The sequence below is a fragment of the Bufo bufo genome, chromosome 5 (genome assembly GCF_905171765.1).
Source record: "Bufo bufo chromosome 5, aBufBuf1.1, whole genome shotgun sequence".
Classification (NCBI taxonomy): Eukaryota; Metazoa; Chordata; class Amphibia; order Anura; family Bufonidae; genus Bufo; species Bufo bufo.
The window spans coordinates 194,621,252-194,645,819 of record NC_053393.1 but is presented as its reverse complement, the minus strand read 5'-3'; the positions used below and the strand labels follow the sequence as shown (position 1 = coordinate 194,645,819).

Sequence of the window (24,568 nt, the reverse complement as noted above, 5' to 3'; positions counted from 1 at the left end):
AACACACACCCTGAGTAATTTCAAAAAATGAATCCACTAGTAGAAAAATTCAGATGTGACTGGAGGCCATCACGATATCCAAGTTGAGTCACAATGACTAGGGTCCAGGGAAGCTTAGACTAGAGGATTTGCTTTACAGCGCCTTTAAACTGAAGGGCTGTGGTGGCTTTTTCCTAAGACACTAATGGCAGATGTTGGCTCCTTAAAGTATGACTCCATTTATTTCATTGCCGTTCCATTGGAATTCCACATAAGATACCTGTATGTGGTGGAGCAATGAGTTAGCTTAACAACCATTCCATCTTACAAAAATTAATTCCATTCCCTGCTACCGTTTCCACACAACGCCAAATGTGACTTGTCAAATCACAAATATCTTGTGAGCTAGATGTCAGGCTCTCTATTCATTCCTGACATCGAGGATCATAGGAATGGACTTCTGGTCCACTCTAAAGATGTTGTGTAAATCGACTAGTCAAAGTGGCGGTCATCTTGGTCAAGGGCAGATGGGAACAGAGCTTATAATTGTAAAATGCAGCAGCCGGTAAGCTAACTCATTGCTCTACCACATCTTATGTGATATTCAAATGGGCCAGCAATAAAAACAAGAAAAAAAAAACATTCACTATTTTCTGCCTGGAAAAGAAAAGTCATAGATGAGAACTTTGTCATACAGCTCCACATATCTGAGCTTTATGGACACCCTTACACGAATAGTAAGACATTATTAATATTTCTAATTTGATATAGTGTTGATTCATATCTTCTTGACAATATATTTCTAATTAATATGTAAAAAGCAACCCTACTACCTACAGCTATAGTGGTATTAAGAAGAAAAAATGTCAATCCCAAGGTGCATTTCAATATTTCTGTCTTGATATCAAGTAGCACTTGTTAAAATGGCAATGTAAAAACCCTCTGATGCATCTACTCTTATTACTTTCCCTATAATTAATGAATGTTACTTGTCAGGTTTAGTAAAAAAACAATTCCTAGTCATTTATGCCACATATATCCTTCACAGAGGAGACAGTCACATAATTCAGAAGTTCCGTTTGGTAGCTATTTGTCAATCATCTCCGGTATAATTGGAGGTGGCTATGCTGTTGATTGAACAAAATACTACTATATGTCATGATGTCTCTTGAAGCTGTCAAGAGTGTGTAGCCTATGAAGTACAAAGCAATCTTCAAATGAATGATGAACTGACTAGGTGCTTCTCCGATCGCAGTTGAAAAGACTGCTTTTAATTCATGTAAGGGAGAAAAGTGAGAGACGCGGAGGAGGAAAATTAAGAAAAGTTACAATTAATATTATGTTAAACAGATGAAGTTATAAAGTATTTTATAATATTCAGTAGTCTATAAAAGCAGCAGATTGTGTTTATATGGATAAACAGCACTTTTTTCACATCATCTTATGTTGCGGTCTGGTGCTGAAATAATAAAATAAAAAAATTAAAAATCTAGTTTTTCTCCATCATTCTGCACTCAATACCCCATAATGAGAAAGAGAAAACAGAATATTTGAAATCTTTGTTAATTTATTGAAAAGGAAAAACTAAAATATTGCATTCACATAAGTATTCATACCCTTTACTCAGTACTTAGTTGAAGCACCGGTGGCAGCAATTACAGGCCAGTGTGGCACCATAAGGCCCCATTCACACGTCGGCAAATTCGTTCCACATTTTGCGGAATGGAATTGCGGACCTGGATACGGAATTGGGAACCCACACTTGTGGACAAGAATAGACATATTCTATTAGTGCCGGCGATGTGCGGTCCGCAAAATGCCGGTGTCCTTGTTTTGTGGATCCGCAAAACACGCTACGGACGTGTGAATGGACCCTAAGAGGTATAATATAGTGTGGACTCAGCATGCATGTGGAACCTGCATTCCCTGAATTTAATGGAGGCCGGTATAGCACCAATAGAGGTAGTATTTAGTGTTAAGTTCCTGTCCTAAAGAGATCACCTTGACACAGGTTGGATGGGGTAAATTTTAGGTCTCTCCAGAGATGTTCTATTGGGTTCAAATCAGGGATCTGGTTGGACCACTCAAGGACATTCAAAGAGTTGCCCTTAAGCCACTCCTGTGTTGTCTTGGCTGTGTGTTTAGGGTCACTGTCTTGTTGGAAGGCGATCCTTTGGCTTTTAAAGACTGTCTCTGCACTTTGCTCCAGCTTTCCCCCAACCCTGACCAGTCTCCCTGTCCTGGCCACTGAAAAAACACTTCCACAGCATGATTCTGCCACCACCATGCATCACTGTAGGAATGCTATTGGTCAGGTAATGAGCAGTGCCTGGTTTCTTCATGAGGATTAGAATTGAGGTCAAAGAGTTCAACTTTGCTTTCATCAGATCAGAGGATTTTGTTTTTCACAGTCCAAAAGTCCTTTAGGTCCTTTTTTGCAAACTCATGCTTTCATGTGCCTTCTACTGAGCAGTGGCTTCTTTCTGGCCACTCTGCCATAAAGCCAAGATTGGTAGAGTGTTGCAGTGATGGTTGAATTCTGGAAGTTTCTCCCATCTGCACACAGGATCTTTGGAACAAAGCTAGAGTCACCATTCGATTCTTGGTCATTTATTTTACCAATGACCTTCTCCCCTGATTATTTAGTTTGGTGGGGTGGCCAGCTCTTGGAAGAGTCCTGGTTGTTCCAAACGTCTTCAATTTAAGAATTATGGAGGCCATTGTGCTCTTTGGAACTTTTAGTGTAGCAGAAATGTTCTGTACCCTTTCGATATGTGCTTTCACATAATCCTGTCTCTGAGCTCTACATGTAGTTCATTCTTCTTCATGGCTCGGTTTTTGCTCTGATATGCACTCTCTGCTGTGAGACCTTGTATAGACAGGGCTGTGTCTTTAAAAAACCATGTCCAATCAAGGGACTATACCACAGATGGACTCCAAACAAAGTGTACAAACATATAAAAAATTAACAAGGGAAATGGGAAGTTCAAAACTAAATTTCAAGTATCACATGCAAAATTGTAATTTTACCTTTTTGTAACTTTACCCTAATTGGCAAAAATTTCTAAAATTCAGTTCTTTCTCTATGGGAGATTGAGCACAGACTAATGGGGGAAAACTTGCTTTTTCCCCCCTTTATTTTAGCACAAGGCTGCAACATCACAAAATGTGAAAAAGCAAAATGGCCTGAAGACTTTCCCATTGTATAGTAGCGCAGAGATGTTTCATACCTGAAGGATGACATTCTTGTCACATGCATTAAAGTGCCTTTTGTGACAAAGTGACAATAACAGGCAATTTGTACTTTCCCACTACAGTTTAACATGTAGACAGTAGATTATAATAGACTGGGTGCAAATACTTTAAATGTGTCCGGTCAGTTGTTTTTTCTTTGCAGAGTAGGACACAACTGATATAGGTGTATGTGTACTTTAGTGGAAAGGTCAGGCATCTAAAGACTGATAACACGGGACAGAAAAATGCAGGATGCAACGTTTTTCAGTCTAGTGCTATTTGACATCTGGCATCACAACTGATGCGCCAAATGAATATAAACAATTCCATAGAAAACTATGGGATCTAGCTTCAGTTTCCCTTCAGCATTTTCTGCACCACTCCAGAGGGAAACTGAGCCGAATCATTGGACATATGTGAAGGAGCTCTAACACGACTTCTTTTCATGTACATGGTTTGCAAATCTCATTCTTTAGTTCCTGAAGTATCTAGTCTGTAAACACTAAAAGGATCATTATCAGGGCACACATATATCAACGACGATTAAATAGCATCCCTACCCCCCAGATCATCAAAATATGAGTCAATAATATAAGTTACCAAAAAATAAGTTACAAATTATATTCATACATTCCAGTTATATCTGATTTTGGGAAAACCAAGTCACCATTATAGATGCCACATTGCTTGTCATCCAGCTTTTACAGACTCCTGAATGCAAATCTGACTTGTTAAAGGGAGTCTTTCACGCCGATTCACCCTATTAACCTAATAACAGACTTATGTCCACGGCATCCCCCCCATTAAAACTGTGCTTACCGTATGTTGCTTGCTATCATCGTTGTGGAGAAAAACACTTTTAATCCGTATGCAAATTAGGCTGTGAAGGTGCCCAGGGGTGGCGTTACAACGGCCGGTGCCCAGGCCCCTGGGTCATTTTCAGACGAATCCACTCCCCCCTCCGCCGCGTCTGCCCGCCCTTGGTCTCTGCTCTAACCTCCCTCCTCCCGTCCGTAATCCTGCGCATGCGCCGATGACCGCGATATCGGTGGGTGTGCATTGAATGACCACAGTCTGGCCGGGGCATCACAGTTTACCGTGCCCAACTTACGTTCTTGCCGTGATCACAGCATCTTCACAGCCTAATTTGCATACGGATTAAAAGTGTTTTTCTCCACAACGATGATAGCAAGCAACATACGGTAAGTGGAATCGGCGTGAAAGACTCCCTTTAAGTAGTGAAATACCCACCACTTACATCACGATCACAAAATACTTGGCTTTAAGTAGTCACATCCATGTTTTCTGCTCTGAAATCCAGCAGTCACACAGTCTTCCACTTATTTCTTAGTCACAGCAGATCCTTCATTAATGATCAATATACAGTCAGGTCCATAAATATTGGGACATCGACACAATTCTAACATTTTTGGCGCTATACACCACCACAATGGATTATAAATTAAACAAACTAGATGTGCTTTAACTGCAGACTGTCAGCTTTAATTTTAGGGTATTTACATCCATATCAGGTGAACGGTGTAGAAATTACAACAGTTTGCATATGTGCCTCCCACTTGTTAAGGGACCAAAAGTAATGGGACAATTGGCTTCTCAGCTGTTCCCATGGCCAGGTGTGTGTTATTCCCTCATTATCTCAATTATAATGAGCAGATAAAAGGTCCAGAGTTCATTTCAAGTGTGCTATTTGCATTTGGAATCTGTTGCTGCCAACTCTCAAGATGAGATCCAAAGAGCTGTCACTATCAGTGAAGCAAGCCATCATTAGGCTGAAAAAACAAAACAAACCCATCAGAGAGATAGCAAAAACATTAGGCGTGGCCAAAACAACTGTTTGGAACATTCTTAAAAAGAAGGAACGCACCGGTGAGCTCAGCAACACCAAAAGACCCGGAAGACCACTGAAAACAACGGTGGTGGATGACCGAAGAATTCTTTCCCTGGTTAAGAAAACAGCCTTCACAACAGTTGGCCAGATCAAGAACACTCTCCAGGAGGTAGGTGTATGTGTGTCAAAGTCAACAATCAAGAGAAGACTTCACCAGAGTGAATACAGAGGGTTCACCACAAGATGTAAACCATTGGTGAGCCTCAAAATCAGGAAGGCCAGATTAGAGTTTGCCAAACGACATCTAAAAAAGCCTTTACAAATCTGGAACAACATCCTATGGACAGATGAGACCAAGATCAACTTGTACCAGAGTGACGGGAAGAGAAGAGTATGGAGAAGGAAAGTAACTGCTCATGATCCTAAGCATACCACCTCATCAATGAAGCATGGTGGTGGTAGTGTCATGGCGTGGGCATGTATAGCTGCCAATGGAACTGGTTCTCTTGTATTTATTGATGATGTGACTGCTGACAAAAGCAGCAGGATGAATTCTGAAGTGTTTCGGGCAATATTATCTGCTCATATTCAGCCAAATGCTTCAGAACTCATTGGACGGCGCTTCACAGTGCAGATGGACAATGACCCAAAGCATACTGCAAAATCAACCAAAGAGTTTTTTAAGGGAAAGAAGTGGAATGTTATGCAATGGCCAAGTCAATCACCTGACCTGAATCCGATTGAGCATGCATTTCACTTGCTGAAGACAAAACTGAAGGGAAAATGCCCCAAGAACAAGCAGGAACTGAAGACAGTTGCAGCAGAGGCCTGACAGAGCATCACCAGGGATAAAACCCAGCGTCTCTAAGCGTTCCAAACTTCAGGCTGTAATTGACTGCAAAGGATTTGCAACCAAGTATTAAAAAGTGAAAGTTTGATTTATGATTATTATTCCGTCGCATTACTTTTGATCCCTTAACAAGTGGGAGGCAAATTTGCAAACTGTTGTAATTCCTACACCGCTCACATGATTTGGGTGTAAATACCCTCAAATTAAAGCTGACAGTCTACAGTTAAAGCACATCTTGTTAGTTTCATTTCAAATCCATTGTGGTGGTGTATAGTGCCAAAAATGTTAAAATTGTGTAGATGTCCCAATATTTATGGACCTGACTGTATTGGACCTCAAAGGTAACCACAGCATTGTGTCCCACTATTTAGGCCTCATGCACACGACCGTTGTTCGGGTCCGCATCCGAGCCGCATTTTTTGCGGCTCGGGTGCAGACCCATTCACTTCAATGGGGCCACAAAAGATGCGGACAGCACTCCGTTCCGTGGCCCCGCAAAAAAAAATATAGCATGTCCTATTCTTGTCAGTTTTGCAGACAAGAATAGGCATTTCTACAATGGGCCGCCCGTTCAGTTAATTGCGGAAAGCACACGGACGGCTTCCGTTTTTTGTGGACCGCAAAAAACGGCACGGTCGTGTGCATGAGGCCTTACCCTGTAACAATCACTTTCACAGCATTAATGGGCTCCCAGATATACCTCCCTTTACCCAAATAGTCACAGCAGTGCCTCCCGTCTTCCAACCGATAGTCCCAAGAGTGCTACCTATTCCCATGGAGGTGCATATTAAGCTGCTCAATATCTAACAGCCCTTATGTGCTCCCCTTGACTGGCAGTAGAAGACTGAGACCACTTCTGCCAGGGGAGGAGAGTGACAGCCAGGCACCTGCTGCCCTCCAATATGTGCTTGTCTACTGGGCAATCTGAAATGCTCTTATCTAAGCAAAATAAGTCAAATTTGCCTTTTAGGACAAGGAAAGCTGGATGACGACTCATGTGGCTGCTATATTTGCTGGAACCCAGATTTAACTGTTTTAGATGCTACTCAAAAATAAAAAATGCACATGTGGCCAGATTACTGCAACGCTCAGGGATATTCTGAGGACCCCCAACATGATTCGGATAAGGGCAGGATCTACATATTCTACAACAAAGGCTGTATGAGTATCTGCAGATCTAATGAAGAGGTTAAGTGTAACATTCAGCTTTTATCAACAATGATTAGATTGCATTGACTGCACTTTTAAGACCTGGCCAAAGGATAAAAAGGGAGTAAATAGTCAGAAGTTGAGATGACCAACCTGTGTGCTGCCTCCGATGCTTAGTAAGGGCGTGACGCGTCCCACCAGCGAAGCCACAAAGGTCACACAAGAACGACTTCTCGCCTGTTGCAACAATAAACAGATGTGGGATTGTAGAGGTCACAGATCGTTAAAACATATCTATCAAGGCTTTCAGGGTTACTAATTCCTCCAATCAAATGTTTCCATGTAAATATGTCAAATGGGAATGAAATTACCACTGCGGTTTATTGACTGTGATAAAATCTGAAAAGCACCACTGAACATAATTACATACTTGTCAGACCCATAAAAATTAGCTTTATTATCAATGGAATGGTTTTGTACAACTTCATTTCTGTTAGATGCCTTCCAGATGGGGCTGCTTTATGCACTTGAACAGTTTTTATGCATATCCTGATTTTTTTTTTTTTTTTTTTTTACAATTCCCATACATCTGGCCTTTCTTAGCACACTAAATATTGTCTAAAATGTACAATGCGAATACCTATTATATACAATTACACTTTGAATTTATTCACATGTTCTGTTTGTGTATATTATTACATTTATTTTTTGTGTTAGCAAGGAAAATAAATGATTGTTATGTCTTCTTGATCATAATGGTGTGTATATGGAGCACTAAAACTAAACTGCAAAAGAAAACAAATACAACTTGTGGTATTTATTGCAACTCCGTGTAGTAGGAGAGAGAGTGGAGCAGTGTATATCAGCGAAAGGCAATAACTCCAGATGCATCTTCCACCTGGATTTCCATTGGAGAGCAGAGATAGGTACGTAAAAAAGTCAGATGTTGAAGCATAACATGTAGCTGGGCTAGCTAGATGTATGGCCAAACAGTCATGTAGAGGGACAGGGTTGGCGCTGTGGGAAAGGGGTGCAAACTGGAGAGTTGCCCATAACTCCCATCTGCAGTTTACGGCAGGGAATGGGAGCCTGTAGCGGCCGCAAGCAACTAGGCCTGGAGCCTAAGAGGCAGTAGAATGGCATAGGAGGTTGAAATGACATCACCACCGGGTCTCGTATGATGACATGATCACGAATGTCAGCGTTATGTTGCAGGATGCCGCAGTGATATCATTCATGGCGGCCGCCTGCACCGAGACACAGCAAATCAGGCCACAGAGCGGAATTGATCTGTGGTCTGCATCGCAGACGGTGGTCGAGAATGGAAGTCAGCAGAGTATTTTTTTTTTTATATGTATATATACATCAGCACTATGGGGAATGAAGGAACATTACATATTTGCACTACAGGGGGAAAGCACTATATACTGGCCTTACAGGCAGGAAAGCATTATATACTGGCAACAGGGGAGGTAGAGCATTATATACTGGCACTATAGGGGTAGGGGAAGTACTGTACACTGGCATTACATTAGGGAGCATTACGTACTGGCACTACAGGGTGGGGAAACATTATATACTGTCATTACAAGGCAGGGAACATATAATGGGATTACAGGGATGGGGAAGCATTATATATACTGGTACTATAGGGTGGGGGAGCGTTATATACTGGCACTATGGGGAGGCATTATATACTGGCACAACAGGCTGGGGAGCATGATCCACGGGAACCACAGGCTAAGGAGCAATATATACTGGCACTACATGGGGACGGAGGAGCATTATATAATAGCACTACAGGGGGGGATTTATATACTGGCACTACAGGGGGACGGAGGAGCATGATATACTGGCATTATGAGGGCACATTTTATATTGTCACTAAAGTTGGAAGGAGGAAGCACTACATACACTGATATACTGGCACTATGGGGAGACGTAGGAGCATTACACATACTGGCACTACAGAGAAGAAGCATTTTATATATATATATATATATATATATATATATATATATATATATATAAATATATACACTGACACTACAGGGGGCATTATAATATAGGAGGGGTTATAACTGTGGGAGGGCATTAGAACTTCAGGAGTACACTATGGTGGCATTATTACTACTGGGGGTACTGTGGGGGCATTATTGTTGGGCATAATATGGAGGGTATTGCTACTAATGGGGGGCACTATTACTAATGAGGGCACTATGGAAGAGAATTATTACTATTTGTAGGTTTTTGAGGAACACTATTACTTTGGTGGGACTAACTGTATTGCACTATTATTTTTGCAGTATAGTGTTTGTGGCCATTGGGGAGCACAGGAGGCACAGTATTGGTAGTAGCAGCAGGATGAGACTGTTGGGGCATCAGGATGGAGAGCTTGTGTTGAGAAGGTAGGGAGGATGATGGTAAAATAAGGAACCTAAGATGTCTGTGTGGCAAACTGCAGAGTTGAGACACGGCTGACCTAATTCCTCATGGAGGTCTGGTCTGAATGGAGATGATGAGGAAGAGGAGATATCACTGGGTTTAAGAGGTACTTAGTGTGGTATTCTCCTTCATGTTTGACAATGTAGAATGCAATGTTCATCCAAACATGTCTTTAGCAGTAGGGCTGAAAGGAGAGGCTGGATTGAGAATTTGGCACAGGTGGCGGGTGGCCGCCTCAGTCAGCAGAGAACCTAGAATCAGCTGTGGTCTTCCTCCAGTGAGCAGGCCACACTTCACAACCTCTTCTTCATCCTATTCTAGCTCTAGCATCCATTCAGGAGTCTTTTACAGTCCTCACTCAGGAGCAGAGGGAAGAGGTTACGGAGGATTGACTGTAGAGACCAAGGGCATTTCATGGTATCATTGGTAATATTGTCCTTTGTGTAGTGCGACCCTTGTATTTTTTTTAACCACATCAACTATGCAACTCTGTAATTATTTAATCACTGTATGGTGGTAATATTTGATCCTTGTATAGTAGTAATATTTGACAACTATATATGTATATAAATTTACTTGCGGAAGGGACTGACCTTTTAAGACCTTAGCAATACTCTGGTATGCCGCCAATGTGAGTGTGTTACAATACTTCATTTGGTAACCCCACTTAAAATTTGGTCCAGGGCCACATACATTGCCTTGCAAAAGTATTCACCCCCCTTGACTTTTTCGTATTTTGGTGCCTCACAACCTGGAATTAACATGGATTGTTTGAGGATTTGCATCATTTAATTTACAGAACATGCCCACAACTTTGAAGAGTTTTTTTTTTTGTAAATTTTTTTTTTTATTGTGAAGCAAACAACAAATAGGACAAAATAACAGAAAAAGTCAATGTGCATATCTATTCACCCCCCTAAAGTCAATACTTTGTAGAGCCACCTTTTGCGGCAATCACAGCTCCAAGTCACTTTGGATAAGTCTCTATGAGCTTTCCACATCTTACCACTGGGATTTTTGCCCATTCCTCCTTGCAGAACTGCTCCAGCTCCTTCAAGTTGGATGGTTTGTACTTGTGAACAGCAATCTTTAAGTCTGACCACAGATTTTCTATTGGATTGAGATCTGGGCTTTGACTAGGCCATTCCAACACATTTACATGTTTCCCCTTAAACCACTCAAGTGTTGCTTTAGCAGTGTGTTTGGGTTCATTGTCCTGCTGGAAGATGAATCTCTGTCCTAGCCTCAAATCACGCACAGAGTGGTACAGGTTTTGCTCAAGAATATCCCTGTATTTAGCACCATCCATCTTTCTCTCAACTCTGACCAGTTTTCCAGTTCCGGCTGCTGAAAAACATCCCCACATCATGATGCTGCCACCACCATGTTTCACTGTGGGGATGTTGTTCTTTGGGTGATGTGATGTGTTGGGTTTGCGCCAGACATAGCGTTTTCTTTTGATGGTCGAAAAGTTAAATTTTAGGGTCTATTCACACGTCTGTAGTGCATTGTGAATCTGCAAATTGCGGATCTGCAATACACCCAGCCGGCACCCCCACAGAACTGCTTATTCTTGTCCGCAGTTGCGGACAAGAATAGAACATGTTTTATTTTTCCGGAGCCAGAAGATCTGGGCCGCGTTTTGGAAATGTGGATGCGGAGAGCACATAGTGTGCTCTCCGCATCCATTCCAGCCCCATATAGAATGAATGGGTCCGCACCTGTTACACAGAATTGTGTAACGGGTGTGGACACATTCACAAACGTGTGAATGGACCCTTAGTCTCATCAGACCAGAGCACCTTCCTCCATACATTTTGGGAGTCTCCCACATGCCTTTTCACAAACTCACAACGTTCCTTTTTGTTTTTTGCTGAAAGTAATGGCTTTCTTCTGGCCACTCTGCCATAAAGCCCAACTCTATGGAGCGTATGGCTTATTGTCGTCCTATGTATAAATACTCCAGTATCTGCTGTGGAACTCTGCAGCTCCTCCAGGGTTACCATAGGTCCCTGTGCTGCCTCTCTGATAATGGCCTTTTTCCCGTTCTGTGGGTTTTAATGGGCGGCCGTCTCTTGGCGGGTTTGCTGTTGTGCCATGTTCTTTCCATTTGGTTATGATAGAGTTAATGGTGCTCCTGGGGATCATCAAAGATTTGGATATTTTTTTATAACCTAACCCTGACTTGTACTTCTCAACAACATTGTCCCTTAGTTGTTTGGAGAGTTCCTTGAAGGTGTGTATATGTAATGACAGACCATGTGACACTTAGATTGCACACAGGTGGACATCATTTCACTAATTATGTGACTTCTGAAGGTAATTGGTTGCACCAGAGCTTTTTATAGGCTTCCTAACAAAGGGGGTGAATACATACGTACATGCCAATTTTCTGTTTTCTATTTATAAACAATATTTTATTTCTATATTTTTCTCATTTCACTTCACCAACTTAGACTAATGTGTTCTGATCCATCCCATAAAATTCAGATTAACAAAACATTGAGCTTAAGGCTGTAATGTACAAGAATACAAAAAAAGTCAAGGGGGTGAATACTTTTGCAAGGCACTGTATCTAAAACCAGTCCTACAGATGGAGTTGAGTTTGCCAATTATACAGACTGTGTTTCACTTAAGAGTGTGGGTAATCATATTGGATGCTTAGACAATTATAATGATACTGTATATTAACAATGACATATGATAAACTCCAAGGTATTATAATTCAGATGTACTAAGTTTAACACTACATACACTTAATTTATACTAATGAATGGTACTGGCATTACTAGTACTCGAGTGGTTTAGACCAGGGGTCTCAAACACGTAGTCTGTGGGCTGCATACGGCGCATGTGACAATTTTCTCGGGGTTTAATCTGGGGTCTGCATAAATCTGGAGTGTGATCTCAAGACTATAATTTTGGGAGCTGATTTGGGGAGTAATCTGCGGTGTGTATGAATTTGGGGGTGGATTTGGGGTGTAATCTGTTGCCTATATAAATTTAGGGTGTGATCTGGGGTCTGTATGAATATGGGGACTGATCTGTATTCTGATCTGGGGTTTGTATAAAATTGGAGGCTGATCTGGGGGAGGGTATGAATTTGGGGTTTAATTTGTGGTCTGTATAAATGTGGGGCCTAATCTGGGGTCTGTATTAATTCTGGAGTCTAGTCTGGGACTATATGGGCATTAATTTTAGGGTCTTGTCTAAGGTCTGTATTAAGAAGGGGCTGTCCAGCCATGTAAAATTTATTTTTGAAAACTGATTAGAATGCCCCAAAAAAGTAGTGATACTTCCCTCACCCCACTGTTCTCACTATTTGGTGTCATTCCTAGGCATGGCCGGTTGAAAAGAAGCTCAGGGGCGCTAAGTGTGACTCACATGTAATGTATCGCATTTGAAATGCAAGCAGCCTGTCAACTGGAATTTTTTTCTATGTGTGGCCCATATATCTGGCTGAGTTTGAGACCTTTTGCATTTAAAATACAGTCTCATCTGCAGGGAGCATATTATAAAGCAGGAGGAGTTGAGCATAGTGAAATATACAGTTGTTGGAAAACATTCATTATAACTTTCAAATTAGTGATCTAAATACCTGCTCTTTCTATGCTTGGGAGTCCCGTATTTAGTAAAAAATGATGTTAATGGGATATTGACAACCTCCCTGCATACACACATAACTATCATTCACTGAGTAGGACTGCCTGCTGGACTCCTAAGCCCAGAATAAGCAAATATTTATATAACAAACTAAAAGTTATACTAAATCTGCAGATTCTTTTCATTGATTAAGACACTGATTTATGGCATATATAACAATGCTAATAATAAAGACAAATAAGACAAGATCCCATTGAGGCATACGTATGTAACAACATTTTGTGCCCACAGCTCATATGGAGTCCTAGGTGTCTCTATAGTAACAGACTACAAACAAACCATGTGTAGTCTGACTCTAGAATCCATCTGTCCCCAGTCACATATGGTTTAACCAAACATGATATCTGAAAGGGAGAATTTTCAGTCATGGGAACCCACACATCTTCAGAGGTACTTTTTGGAGATTAATAAGTAAGACTACTGGCAAATTAGCTCCATGTTCTTTAACTGATGCAGACCATCTTGTTAAGACATTCACATAAGCACCACATTTCCAGACAGAGCCACTGGCAGCTACAGTATGCCAGAACTGTTTTCAAATGGATATCGGCAAATCTTGAAGGCTATTAATATACTAAATCGTCCAGCTGGTTTCTGTGTGTGTTTCGGTATTTCTATCTGCAAAAACAGAACCGCAGACTGCAGTGAATGGGAACGGAGAGCTGCGATGTAGTTACCCGGTACAGCCACTACACTTTAAAAGGAGCTTACCTTCTGGCTACGTTCAAAGGGATAATTCCAGCTCCATTCACAGAGCTATTTCCTCACTAATTTGATATTGATAATCTAACTTGGAGATAGGTCAACAATATGCGCAGTCGGAAAATCTGCCTCTGGGCATGCTGTAACAGACTGAACTCAAAAATAGATAATAGATACCATTATAAAGATATATCGTGAGGGCCGAATTACTTGGTTACCTGAGTGGACTATTCTAGAGGCCCTAATATTTTGCCATCATTGAACCTGTTAAAAACATTTGTTTTATATAGTACTAGTTTATAACAGGGACGAGATGAGTGGTAGGTAGAGAATACAGGTGCTCATGAGATGGGGCATGCACATATCTAGATTGAAAAAAAATCTGAGAGATGAAAGATGGGGGTGATTTGTTGGAGATGTAGGGTCAGAGGAACTTATGTGGTGGAGTTGCACCTTAGTTAAGAGATTTTGGGAAGACATTACCTTCTTATATAATGTATTCTATAAAAAAGATTTTAAGATTGTTGCACTCTATGTATGCTCCACGGACCTGCCATCATTTTTGCTATGAGAATGGTCATCCTGATTCTGGAAATCAGATGTCTCTCAATCTCGTGTCCACTGGGCTGAATGACTGTACATAATTATGAGGATGGAAGACATAACTGTAGCCGAGAGAGTTGAAGGGACTGTGCAGTGATTTATATTGATAACTTATCCTCAGGATAGGTCATCTATATCTGATCGCCCGATCAGCTGTTTAAAGAGGAGGCTGCACTCCATGGGAACACTACTTCCTCTTCATTACACTACACTTTGGTTTGGAAGGGCTCAACAGGAGACAATGCATAGGGTAAAGACTAGGAAGCGGTGCTCGCATGGAGCGCTGCCTCTTCGTCAAACAGCTGATTGGCGGGAGTGTCTGACCTCTGCTGATCAGATATCGATGACCAATCCTGAGTATAGGTCATCAATATAAATTGCTTAACAAACCCTTTAAATATTCAAACTTCTGTTCCTTGTGGCTCCGCTAGACTGCTTTTGGGGCTTCTCTTCAATATCATATCTGGTTAGGAGATGATCCACCATACTAAGTCCAAGTATTTGTTTTAGCCCACAATTATCACCCTTCAGGATGACAGAAGTATGAATGTATACAATTTTCTTGAATTAGCTCCCATGTGTTCCCATTTATTCCCCATGTGATGTGTCTATATGGTTTGTTCCCCAGGAGTATCTCTTGGGTATTATATTTTTCTTATTACTCAGGATTTTCACAAGTCCATACAAAATGTAGGGGTTGTTTCTGTGAAAACTCAACTATCTATGATACTTATGTACTCTCGCAACCTGAGACTTTCTATATTTTCGATGTATTTTAATTTTATAGTTGTTCTTTACTTCAATAAAACTAAATTAAACCAAAAACAAGGAGGTGGTGGATGGAACCAGGAAAGGAGCTGCAGGAGCCCCTAATACAGATGCATAAAAGAGTGGACAGCGGGACATGCATTGAGTAAAAGAAGAAAATTATGAGTATGTGTTATAAATAAGAACATGTTGGGGAAGAGGTGCATAGGACGTAACAAAGTCCTTCATGTGGAGCTTTAGGGATTGAAGTTTGGGGGTCCTCATTCTGAAACAACTGCCTTGGGCACAAAGGCATCTTGTTCTGCCCCAGGTCATATATGCATATTTTGATCATAGTGAACAGTGTTTTTTTTTTTTTATATATATATATATATTAAGCTGTCTAAGGCTGGGTCAACGTCTGCATTATTTAAAACTTTCTGTTAAGGAGCAGAAAACTGAAACTGATGGAGAGTCTAATCCAGCACACAAAGGACTCAAATAGCACCTGGTAGAGCCCAATGACTTATAATGGGGTCCACTGGGTTCTGTCATGGGGTCCATCATTCCACCAGAAAAAAAATGCTGCATACCACACTGTTTTCCTAGCAAATATATCAGAATCTGCGTATGTGGATGCCAATGGGTCGAATTATAATGTTGATAGAAAAGACAAAAATTAAATTATACCAATTCTGGGTTAACAGGTCCATATGTAGAGCTTATGATGATGTTTTATACTAATTTACCCAGTGTTAATTCATGAGAATCAGTTGTTTTTTTCTAGTAAAATGAGCCTGAAAATCATAGGCACTGGATGAATCACCATTGCAGTTAGTTTCATAGCTGAAAGATGAAGTGCTAAATAAACCTACGGTACATCCGGGGGCAAGACTATGGATATAAGACCTAAAATCTGCTCTTACGCTACTGTGTGTTTTCTACTATGCTGGGGAGTCCTCATTCTGAAATCCCTGCCTTGAGCACCAAGGCAGCTTGTTCCATCCCAGTTCATATACTCGTGTTTTGATCATAATGCACAGTGTTTTATTATTATTATTATTATTATTATTATTATTATTAAGACTGTGTCTACATCCGCTGTTAGGAAGCAGAAAACTGAAAATGACGGAGAGCAGGATCAGTCACATAAAGTACACAAACAGCACCTGGTGGACCCCGATGACTTATTGTGGGATGCATTGGGTTCTGTTTTGATGGTGTCCATTAGAGATGAGCAAATCGAAGTTGACAAAGTGGAATTCAATCCGAATTTCAGGAAAAATTTGGTTCATCCCTAAGTCGAATTTCTATGCGTTTTCTGGTAACGAATGATATTTTTTCTAAAATGGCTCCTGCACATGTTAGAAAGAGGAAGTAAAAAGCCCGGGAACGAGGGATCACCCATAATGCTGTGCAGCCAGCCAATCAGCAGATAGCCAGCCCCTGTGATATCACAGCCCTATAAAAAGTCTTCTTCTGCTCGGTCTAATAGGGAGGCATTATCCACACTATAGAGAAGAGAGCAGGGACCAATGGAACAGTGTAAAGCTTGGCTAATAGGAGCTATTCTATTACACCTTGCTGCACTGATTGGGGTTAAAAAGTGTTCTAATACTACTGATTTTAGGTTGTTTGCATTATTCTATACATAAGTAATACTATTAACCCTTCATTCTGTTATTGGGGTGGAACTGCGGCCTGATACTACAGAATTTGGAGTGTACACGTTCTTTTATATATAATTCAATCTGTTAATCCTTGATTGTGTAAGTGGGGTGAAATTGCAGCTTGAGACTCCAGATTTTAGGGTCTTCACGTTCTTTTATACATAATTCAATCCTCCTCAATTGTGTAAATGTGGTGAAATTGCGTTACAGATACTACAGATTTTGGGGTGTTCACATTCATTTAGCATAAATTAATCTGTTAATACTTAATTGTGTAATGGGGTAAAATTGTGGTCTGATACAACAGATTTTGGGATGTTCTCATTCTATTTTCCATAACTAAATATGTTAATTCTTAATTGTGCAATTGGGGTGAAATTTAGGCTTGATACTACAGATTTTAGGGTGTGTACGTTCTTTTATAAATAGGTAAATCCGTCAATCCCGAATTGTGCTTAATTGCGCAATTGGGGTGAAATTGCAGCCTGATGCTACAGATTTGAATTTTTTTTTAACATTCTTTAATACATAAAGAAATCCGTTAATCCTTAATTTTGTAATTGGGGTGAAATTGCGGTCTGTCATGGGGCCACTACTTTAATCAGCATGTAACAAAACAGGTTCTGTAGAAATCTATGTGGAATCAGCTGACATTGTAAAAGAAGAGTGATCTTTCACTCTATAGTAGAATTTTGGGCCACTGCACGGTTCTTTATACCTGACGCTAAGATTGACCTGTAAGGTTGAGTTCATACTTCAGTTATTTGGTCAGTTTTGGCCCGTAACTGACCAAATAAGTGAAGTGTGAAGTGATTTTAAAAGTGACACCTTTCACCTGCTTGTCATACTGACGCACAGTAACTGTTTCACTACTACAGCGGACTAGCTCTGCATGTTTCTGCAATGCACAGTGATGTACACTGATGTACAGGCAGATGGGAAATAGCTGATTTTTAACAAGCTTCCTCATGAATAAATTCAGATCGAATCAATTTTTTTTTATATTCTACAAAGCTTCCGAATCAAATTTTTTGAAAACTTCGCTCATCTCTAGTGTCCATCTATTCTTCCAGCAAATAATTCTGATTCTGCAAATGCAGTCCTAAAACATTGACGTAAAGGACAAAAAATGAAATTATAGCCATTCTGGGTTAACTGGTCAATATGTAAAGATCATGATGATGTTTTTTATGCATTTATCCAGTGTTAATTCACGAGAAGCAGTTATTCCTATCTACTAAAATGTTCTAACAAATTAAAAGCACCAAATGAATCACCAATGGAACTGTTCTTGGTTTCATGGTTAAAAGATCAAGTGCTAAATAAAACAATGGTATCCAGAGACAAGGCCATAGAGACAAGAGATGAAAAAGCTGCTCTTAAGCTACTATGGACATTCTACTTTGTGCCATCTGTTTTTTAGAACCTTCTCAACATTGTTGGCTAAGGTACTCACCATGTCTGAAGAAAGGCATGGTGCTTGTCTTAGCTACACATTATAGAACTCCCAAGACATTGGGAAGAGCATGAAGATCTGAAAAACACTACAGTACTTCTAAAGAGTTCTGGCTTTGAGACAGAGATTGCTTTTGGCTAGTTGTGAGTACTTTTATTACACTGTCGACACTTGTAACCTTAAAATTTCTTGGACAGACAAAATGAATAATTGCTTTAGGTAACCACAAAGAACGCTTACATGATGGCACAGACAGGATGGAAAGTGGATTTTTTCTTTACATCTTGGATTAGTTTCAAGTGTGCCATTTTGCATTCAAATGCAGAAAGACACGGAAACCAATCCTTTATATTCTATTAGAAAACAGCCACTGTCCCCTCTCTCTCATTATGGTGCAGACTACAAGACCTAACAACAAAAATCTATATTATTGATCTAACCAAGTCTCCACAATTATTCTTTAGAAGGAAACACCGACGATAAATTACATCTGCACTGGCTTTTCATCTGCGGTTCGATATAAGTGATCTCTCAGGGCAAGCTGGAGACCTTAAATCGTCAACACCCTTGACAGAGGAGCTAAATAGACCCGGGCCTCCCACCAACTGCTTGGGATATTTCTCAATAAAGAACTTTTTAAACTAGAATCTTCACCTAAGAGGTGAACATCTGGATCACAGCACAATGATTGGGCAATTTTTTGTTTCATTCATTCTTTTTAATTATACCGTACAATGTACTGGGAGTGAAGCAGATGTTAACAATTTCCTGGCCATGGTGGAAATGGGAATGACTAAGCAGCCTAGGATGCTCATGACACCTCGATGAACTCAATGGCTGAAAAGTAACAAAAGGTGAAAAAAAAAAAAACATGCAAAAAAATTTACCGACTAGAAAAGAGAGATGAATATAAGCAAACAGCAAGAGGAGATGGCAATATTGTAGCCACGGTTAGAGAGCATGCAAGAGCATTTATCTCCAAGACTAAAATAAGGCACCATAAAGATTCAATTTTCATTTACAGCATCTAGAAATACAAGGGGATGTTTCAAAGTGGAAACGTCTGCTCTCTCAATGTTCATGTTAATGGTGTTTGTTAAAACATCTTCGCTTTAATTAAAAAAAAAAACACGAAAGTATTACTTGCCCATAAATGAGTTTTATATATAACCAGGAAGATAATGAACACATAATTTCTAACAGACCTGTGTGAGTCCTGTAATGATCTTTCATGGCAGAGGCCGTGAGGAAAGAATAATGGCATGTGGGCCAGGTACATTTAAACGGCTTTTCGCCCGTGTGCAGCTTCATGTGGTTGTTCAGGGCCCATCTCTCTCTAAAACTTCTATCGCAGACGTTACAGGCAAATTTCCTAGATGAATAAAAACAAATGAAGGCGTGAACCATAGAAGTCTAGAAAAATATTCGAATCGTTATCAGCAGACATTTTTCTAAGCCAGAAAAGACAATGAGACTTTTACAAGCTCAACCATGCTAAATGCAGCGCCTTTGCGGAGGAGAATTGCAGCCTAGCTCTGTCATGTCTGTATAACCAGGCATTGATTTTTCTGTCGAGGCCTGGCACGTCAGCCATTTATTCTCCGCTTTGCGGTTGGGCCCAACGGGTTTGAAAAATTCTGTTACAGTCCAGTCGCCCCTGAGGCAAATGTGAGAATAGATTTCACCTGTACAGACCTATACCACTTATCCAGGGCATGTGCTGTCAGAGCAAAGGCTAAATGAAAAGCTATCTGTTCAAGAGCGCTCCGACAGCCAAGTGGTGCTAAATGCTGTACTGTGCCGAAATACATCTCTGCTACGCTGCTACATTTAACCCTTTTGTCATGGGAACGGGGGTGAGCCATGTATCGCAGTTCATTGAAAGTCCTTTACAAAGACCGTCAGGACTTATACAAATTGTAACCTATACTTACCGTATATTTAAAATTCTATTATAACATATTAATGGCATATAACTAAAATGTAATTGTACACAGGTATGTACCCTATTTATTATACATAAGTATACACGTAAATATATAGATCCATACATACTTAATGTGAATAAAATTACAATAAAAACATTTACTGCAAATACCCATATGCACTGCTTGGAATTGCATTCCAAAAGCATGGTCATCAATAGGGCGTTGGTCCCTGCTTTATTGCTTTCACAGCCTTTACACTGCTAAAATGAAGCAGCTATTTACATCTATTCACTGACATGAGCGATTCCCGGTGTTGGAAGTAGAAGGGGTAATGGGTCTGTATTGGCCGTTCAATGTCTTCCACTGTGTGGAATAGGCTTAAAGTGGCTAGCCCAACCCCGGCTGCAAACTTCCTTTCTCTGGCCAAAATTTTTGCAATCTCATTAAAACCTTTTCATGTAATCCCCCTGCTGAGGAGCAGTTAGTACTAGGGTAGCAATCCCTCTGCTGCACTACATGCCCCAGCAGCAACAGTCATGTCAGCAAAGATGTGTAGATACCCAACAAAAAAATGACCTAAGCAAGAAAAAAGAGGAACTTGGCTTAATACAGTATTGGGATAATGTAGATGTGCTGTAGATTCGAAGAATATCTGACGTCATCATGAAGTGGTCATATACACACATAAGGCTGCAGGAGAAGTATATTATACCTGTCATAGATGATCCTGATTCTTAATTTATATAATTCATATTAAAAGGGATATTTTTACTCATCAAACAAACCTAAACTGCTGCAGAACCTCTTTTTTATGACATGTCATTCAAAAAAAAGTTGTGTATTGTGGCATTTTTGCTAAATTTAGCATATTATTACAGCTGATGAAGAAATTATTTTTAAAGGGAACTTGTGAGCAGACTGATCTATAGTTTTGTGTGAAAAGTTTCAGTAAAACTTGTAATTTATTAAATTAAGTTCCTGCTTATTCTGGACTATAAAGTCAAGGAGGTGGTCCTATCAATGATTGACAGTGATTGAATCTTTTCCCATAAAACTTGATATCAATCTCCTCAACTTCTCCTGCTTTAGAACTTGCTGCCAAGCAGCTCAGATACCATGTTAAACGTGACAGGTTCCCTCTAAAAAGAAAGGAGGCATTGGATGTCATAGTGGGTTGGCTCAGGAGAAGTAACTGCAGAAATAAATAACTAGTACCTACAGTATGTTGTGACACTCGTCTCTGTATAATCATCAGGTTATGACATAAAAAACTTGTATTTACACAAAAAAAGATTAAAGACATGTCAAAGGAAAGTTACCGGAGCCAGCAGAAATAAGGGCTGAGTGGTGGTTCTAACAGGGTGAGAGGTTGTGGCCTGCAAGTGCGAACTCTTAGGCCTTATTCACATGACAGTGAAAAACAGCTGTGTGGCAAGAACAATGCAAGCTTAAAATGTCACTATATGCTAAGGCGCCAAAGAAGGTTGTCACATTATTAGTAAAAGTTTGCCTTATCAATACACTGTTCAATGTGCTACTAGAAAATAATCACTATACAATACCTGTAAAACTGTGGTCCTGAATTACAGGGGACCAGTCACCACAAAATGCAGTGCAATCTGCAAGCAGCATGTTATAGAGCAGGAGGAGCTGATGTACAGTTTTATGGGAAAATAGTCTGGAAAACTTGTATGTTATACATTTAAATCTCTGCTATTTCTGACTTCAGTTGTACACAGGGGAGGGGTTATCGTTGATTGATCACATTCTATGTGTGTGTGTGTGTACACAGAAATAGCAGTCAGTTACAGTGATTGATAGCATTCCCAGTGTAAATGTGTATACAAACTGTGAGGCAGTGACAGGCCTCATATATGAGGGAAGATATGTGTCTCCTAGAATGTTGCAGGAAACCCAATAGAGGAGATGCATATCATGGTTTGCTGTGTTTCACCAAGGTGCCCGGCCTTGGTGGAGTAAAACCCAGGAGCTAGTGTGTCCACTAAGATAGATAGTGGATGCTGTTTTTACTTAGTATAGTTGGTATCAGCTAACGCAGGTCTGGCTTTATTGGGAATAAGCATAGAGCTGGGTGGGTGCTTATTTCCCACGACCCACTGCGAGTTTCACAGGTGGCCCATGTTCACAGTTCTCATTTAAAAGTCTGCAACAATCCTCAGGTGGGAGAGTCTGAAGAGGGAAGCCTGAGATGCTCAGTGTGGTCACAGCCAGGAGGGCTGTTGGACAGTTATTCCCTCAAGGTTGTGTGTTGGTCACAGCAAGGAGGCTGCTGGACCATATGGCTGAGTGGAGCTGGAACTAGTCCCTGGTGTGAACAGTGGCTTAGAAGTGAGATAGAGACCAAAGTGTTAGTTAGAGCCCAGACGGGCAGGTGTTTATTTTGTATTTCTGGTGATGGAACCTCACCCAGTGACTTGATAACTGGAAAAATCATCTGTACTGCTTAAAGTGATACAATAAAGCACGGTTTGAGCTTGAAAACCCCCTGTTTGATGAGAAGTCTGTCATTGTTGACCCCTGAGAGAGAGCGATCCCCCATATTGCATACTGTAGCTGACAGTCACTGATAGCTGTACATGAGTTATCAGTGATTGATAGCATTCTCTGCGCAAGTGTGTATACAGAGATAGCTGTCAGTCACTGATAGTTGTACACAGGGGAGGTGTTATCAGTGATTGATAGCATTTTCTGTGTAAGGGTACTTTTACACTAGCGTTAGAAGAATCTGGCAGGCAGTTCCATTACCGGAACTGCCTGCCTGATCCGGAAATCCGCATGCAAACGGATATCATTTGTTTCCGGATCCGTCTGACAAATGCATTGCAATACCAGATCCGTCTTTCCAGTGTCATCCGGAAAAACGGATCAGGTATTTATCTTTTTCACACATTTAAAGACCGGGAAACTGGATCAGTTTTTCCAGAACACTTGGTACCGTAAAAGGGACTGAACGGAAAACATCCTGATGCATACTAAATGGATTGCTTTCCATTCAGAATGCATTGGGACAAAACTGAAGCGTTTTTTTCTGGTATTGAGCCCCTATGATGGAACTCAATACTGGAAAACTTTATTGCTAGTGTGAAAGTACCCTAAGTGTGTATACAGAGATTGCTGTCTGTCACTGATAGCTGTACACAGGGAAGGTGTTACCAGTGATTGATAGCTGTACACAGGAGAGGTGTTATCAGTGACTGATAGATATGTATACACACTTACACAGAGAATGCTATCAGTCACTGATAACATCTCCCCTTTGTACAGCTATCAATGACTGACAGCTATCTCTATATACACACTTACACAGAGAATGCTATCAATCACTGATAACACTACCCCTGTGTACAACTATCTGTGACTGACAGCTATCTCTATATACACACTTACAGAGAAAATGCTATCAATCACTGATAACATTTCCCCTGTGTAAAGCTATCAGTCACTGATAGCTGTACACGGAGGAGGTATTATCAGTGATTTATAATATTCCCTGTGTATGTATGTATACAGAGATAGCTGTCAGTCACTGATAGCTGTACACGGGGAATTGTTATCAGTGATTGATAATATTCCCCGTGTATGTGTGTATACAGAGATACCTGTCAGTAACTGATAGCTGTACACAGGGGAGATGTTATCAGTGATTGATAGCATTCTCTGCGTAAGTGTGTATACAGAGATAGCTTGTCAGTCACTAATAGCTGTAAACAGAGGTGGTGCTAAGTCAGGGAGAGCAGAGATTTAAATGCATAAATGACATTGTTTACTGACACTCTTCCCATAAAACTATATATCAATTGCTCACTTTCTCCTGCTCTACAAAATACTTCCTGCTGATTGCTGATACATTTTGAAGTGACAGGTCCTCTTTATGACCCCTTCACATAGGCTGATACATAGACAAATATTATTTACATGCAGCAATCACCTCCACTGTATGGGGACAAGCAATCACTATTGGTATTGCTCAGCCCCATACAGAACTATTTTATGGGCAGCAGATCCCTGTTTGCATAGCACAATCTTGTCACGGAACCATGAACCAGACGTACAACAAGAGATAAGTGAAAATAAGAAGGCTTTATTGAAAATAAAGCTGTAAAGCAAAAGTCCAAACGGATGGTGAAACCGAGCAGAGTCTTTGCGAAGCCAGAGGTCAGGAACCAGAAGGGTAGTCAGACGAAGCCAGGATCAGGAACCAGCAGGGTAGTCAGACGAAGCCAGGATCAGGAACCAGAAGGGTAGTCAGACGAAGCCAGGATCAGGAACCAG

General features: G+C 40.6%; 1 protein-coding gene across 1 annotated transcript in view; it reads right to left on the bottom strand.

Moving 5' to 3' along the window:
- ZNF407 (zinc finger protein 407) overlaps positions 1-24,568 on the bottom strand; it is a gene marked incomplete at its 5' end in the record, with an annotated part of 558,459 nt that overhangs the window by 210,641 nt on the left and 323,250 nt on the right. Inside the window, 2 exons of the mRNA XM_040433918.1 lie at positions 7,215-7,298; positions 19,553-19,719. Coding sequence (XP_040289852.1) covers positions 7,215-7,298; positions 19,553-19,719 — 251 coding nt within the window. The remainder of the gene's footprint in view (positions 1-7,214; positions 7,299-19,552; positions 19,720-24,568) is intronic.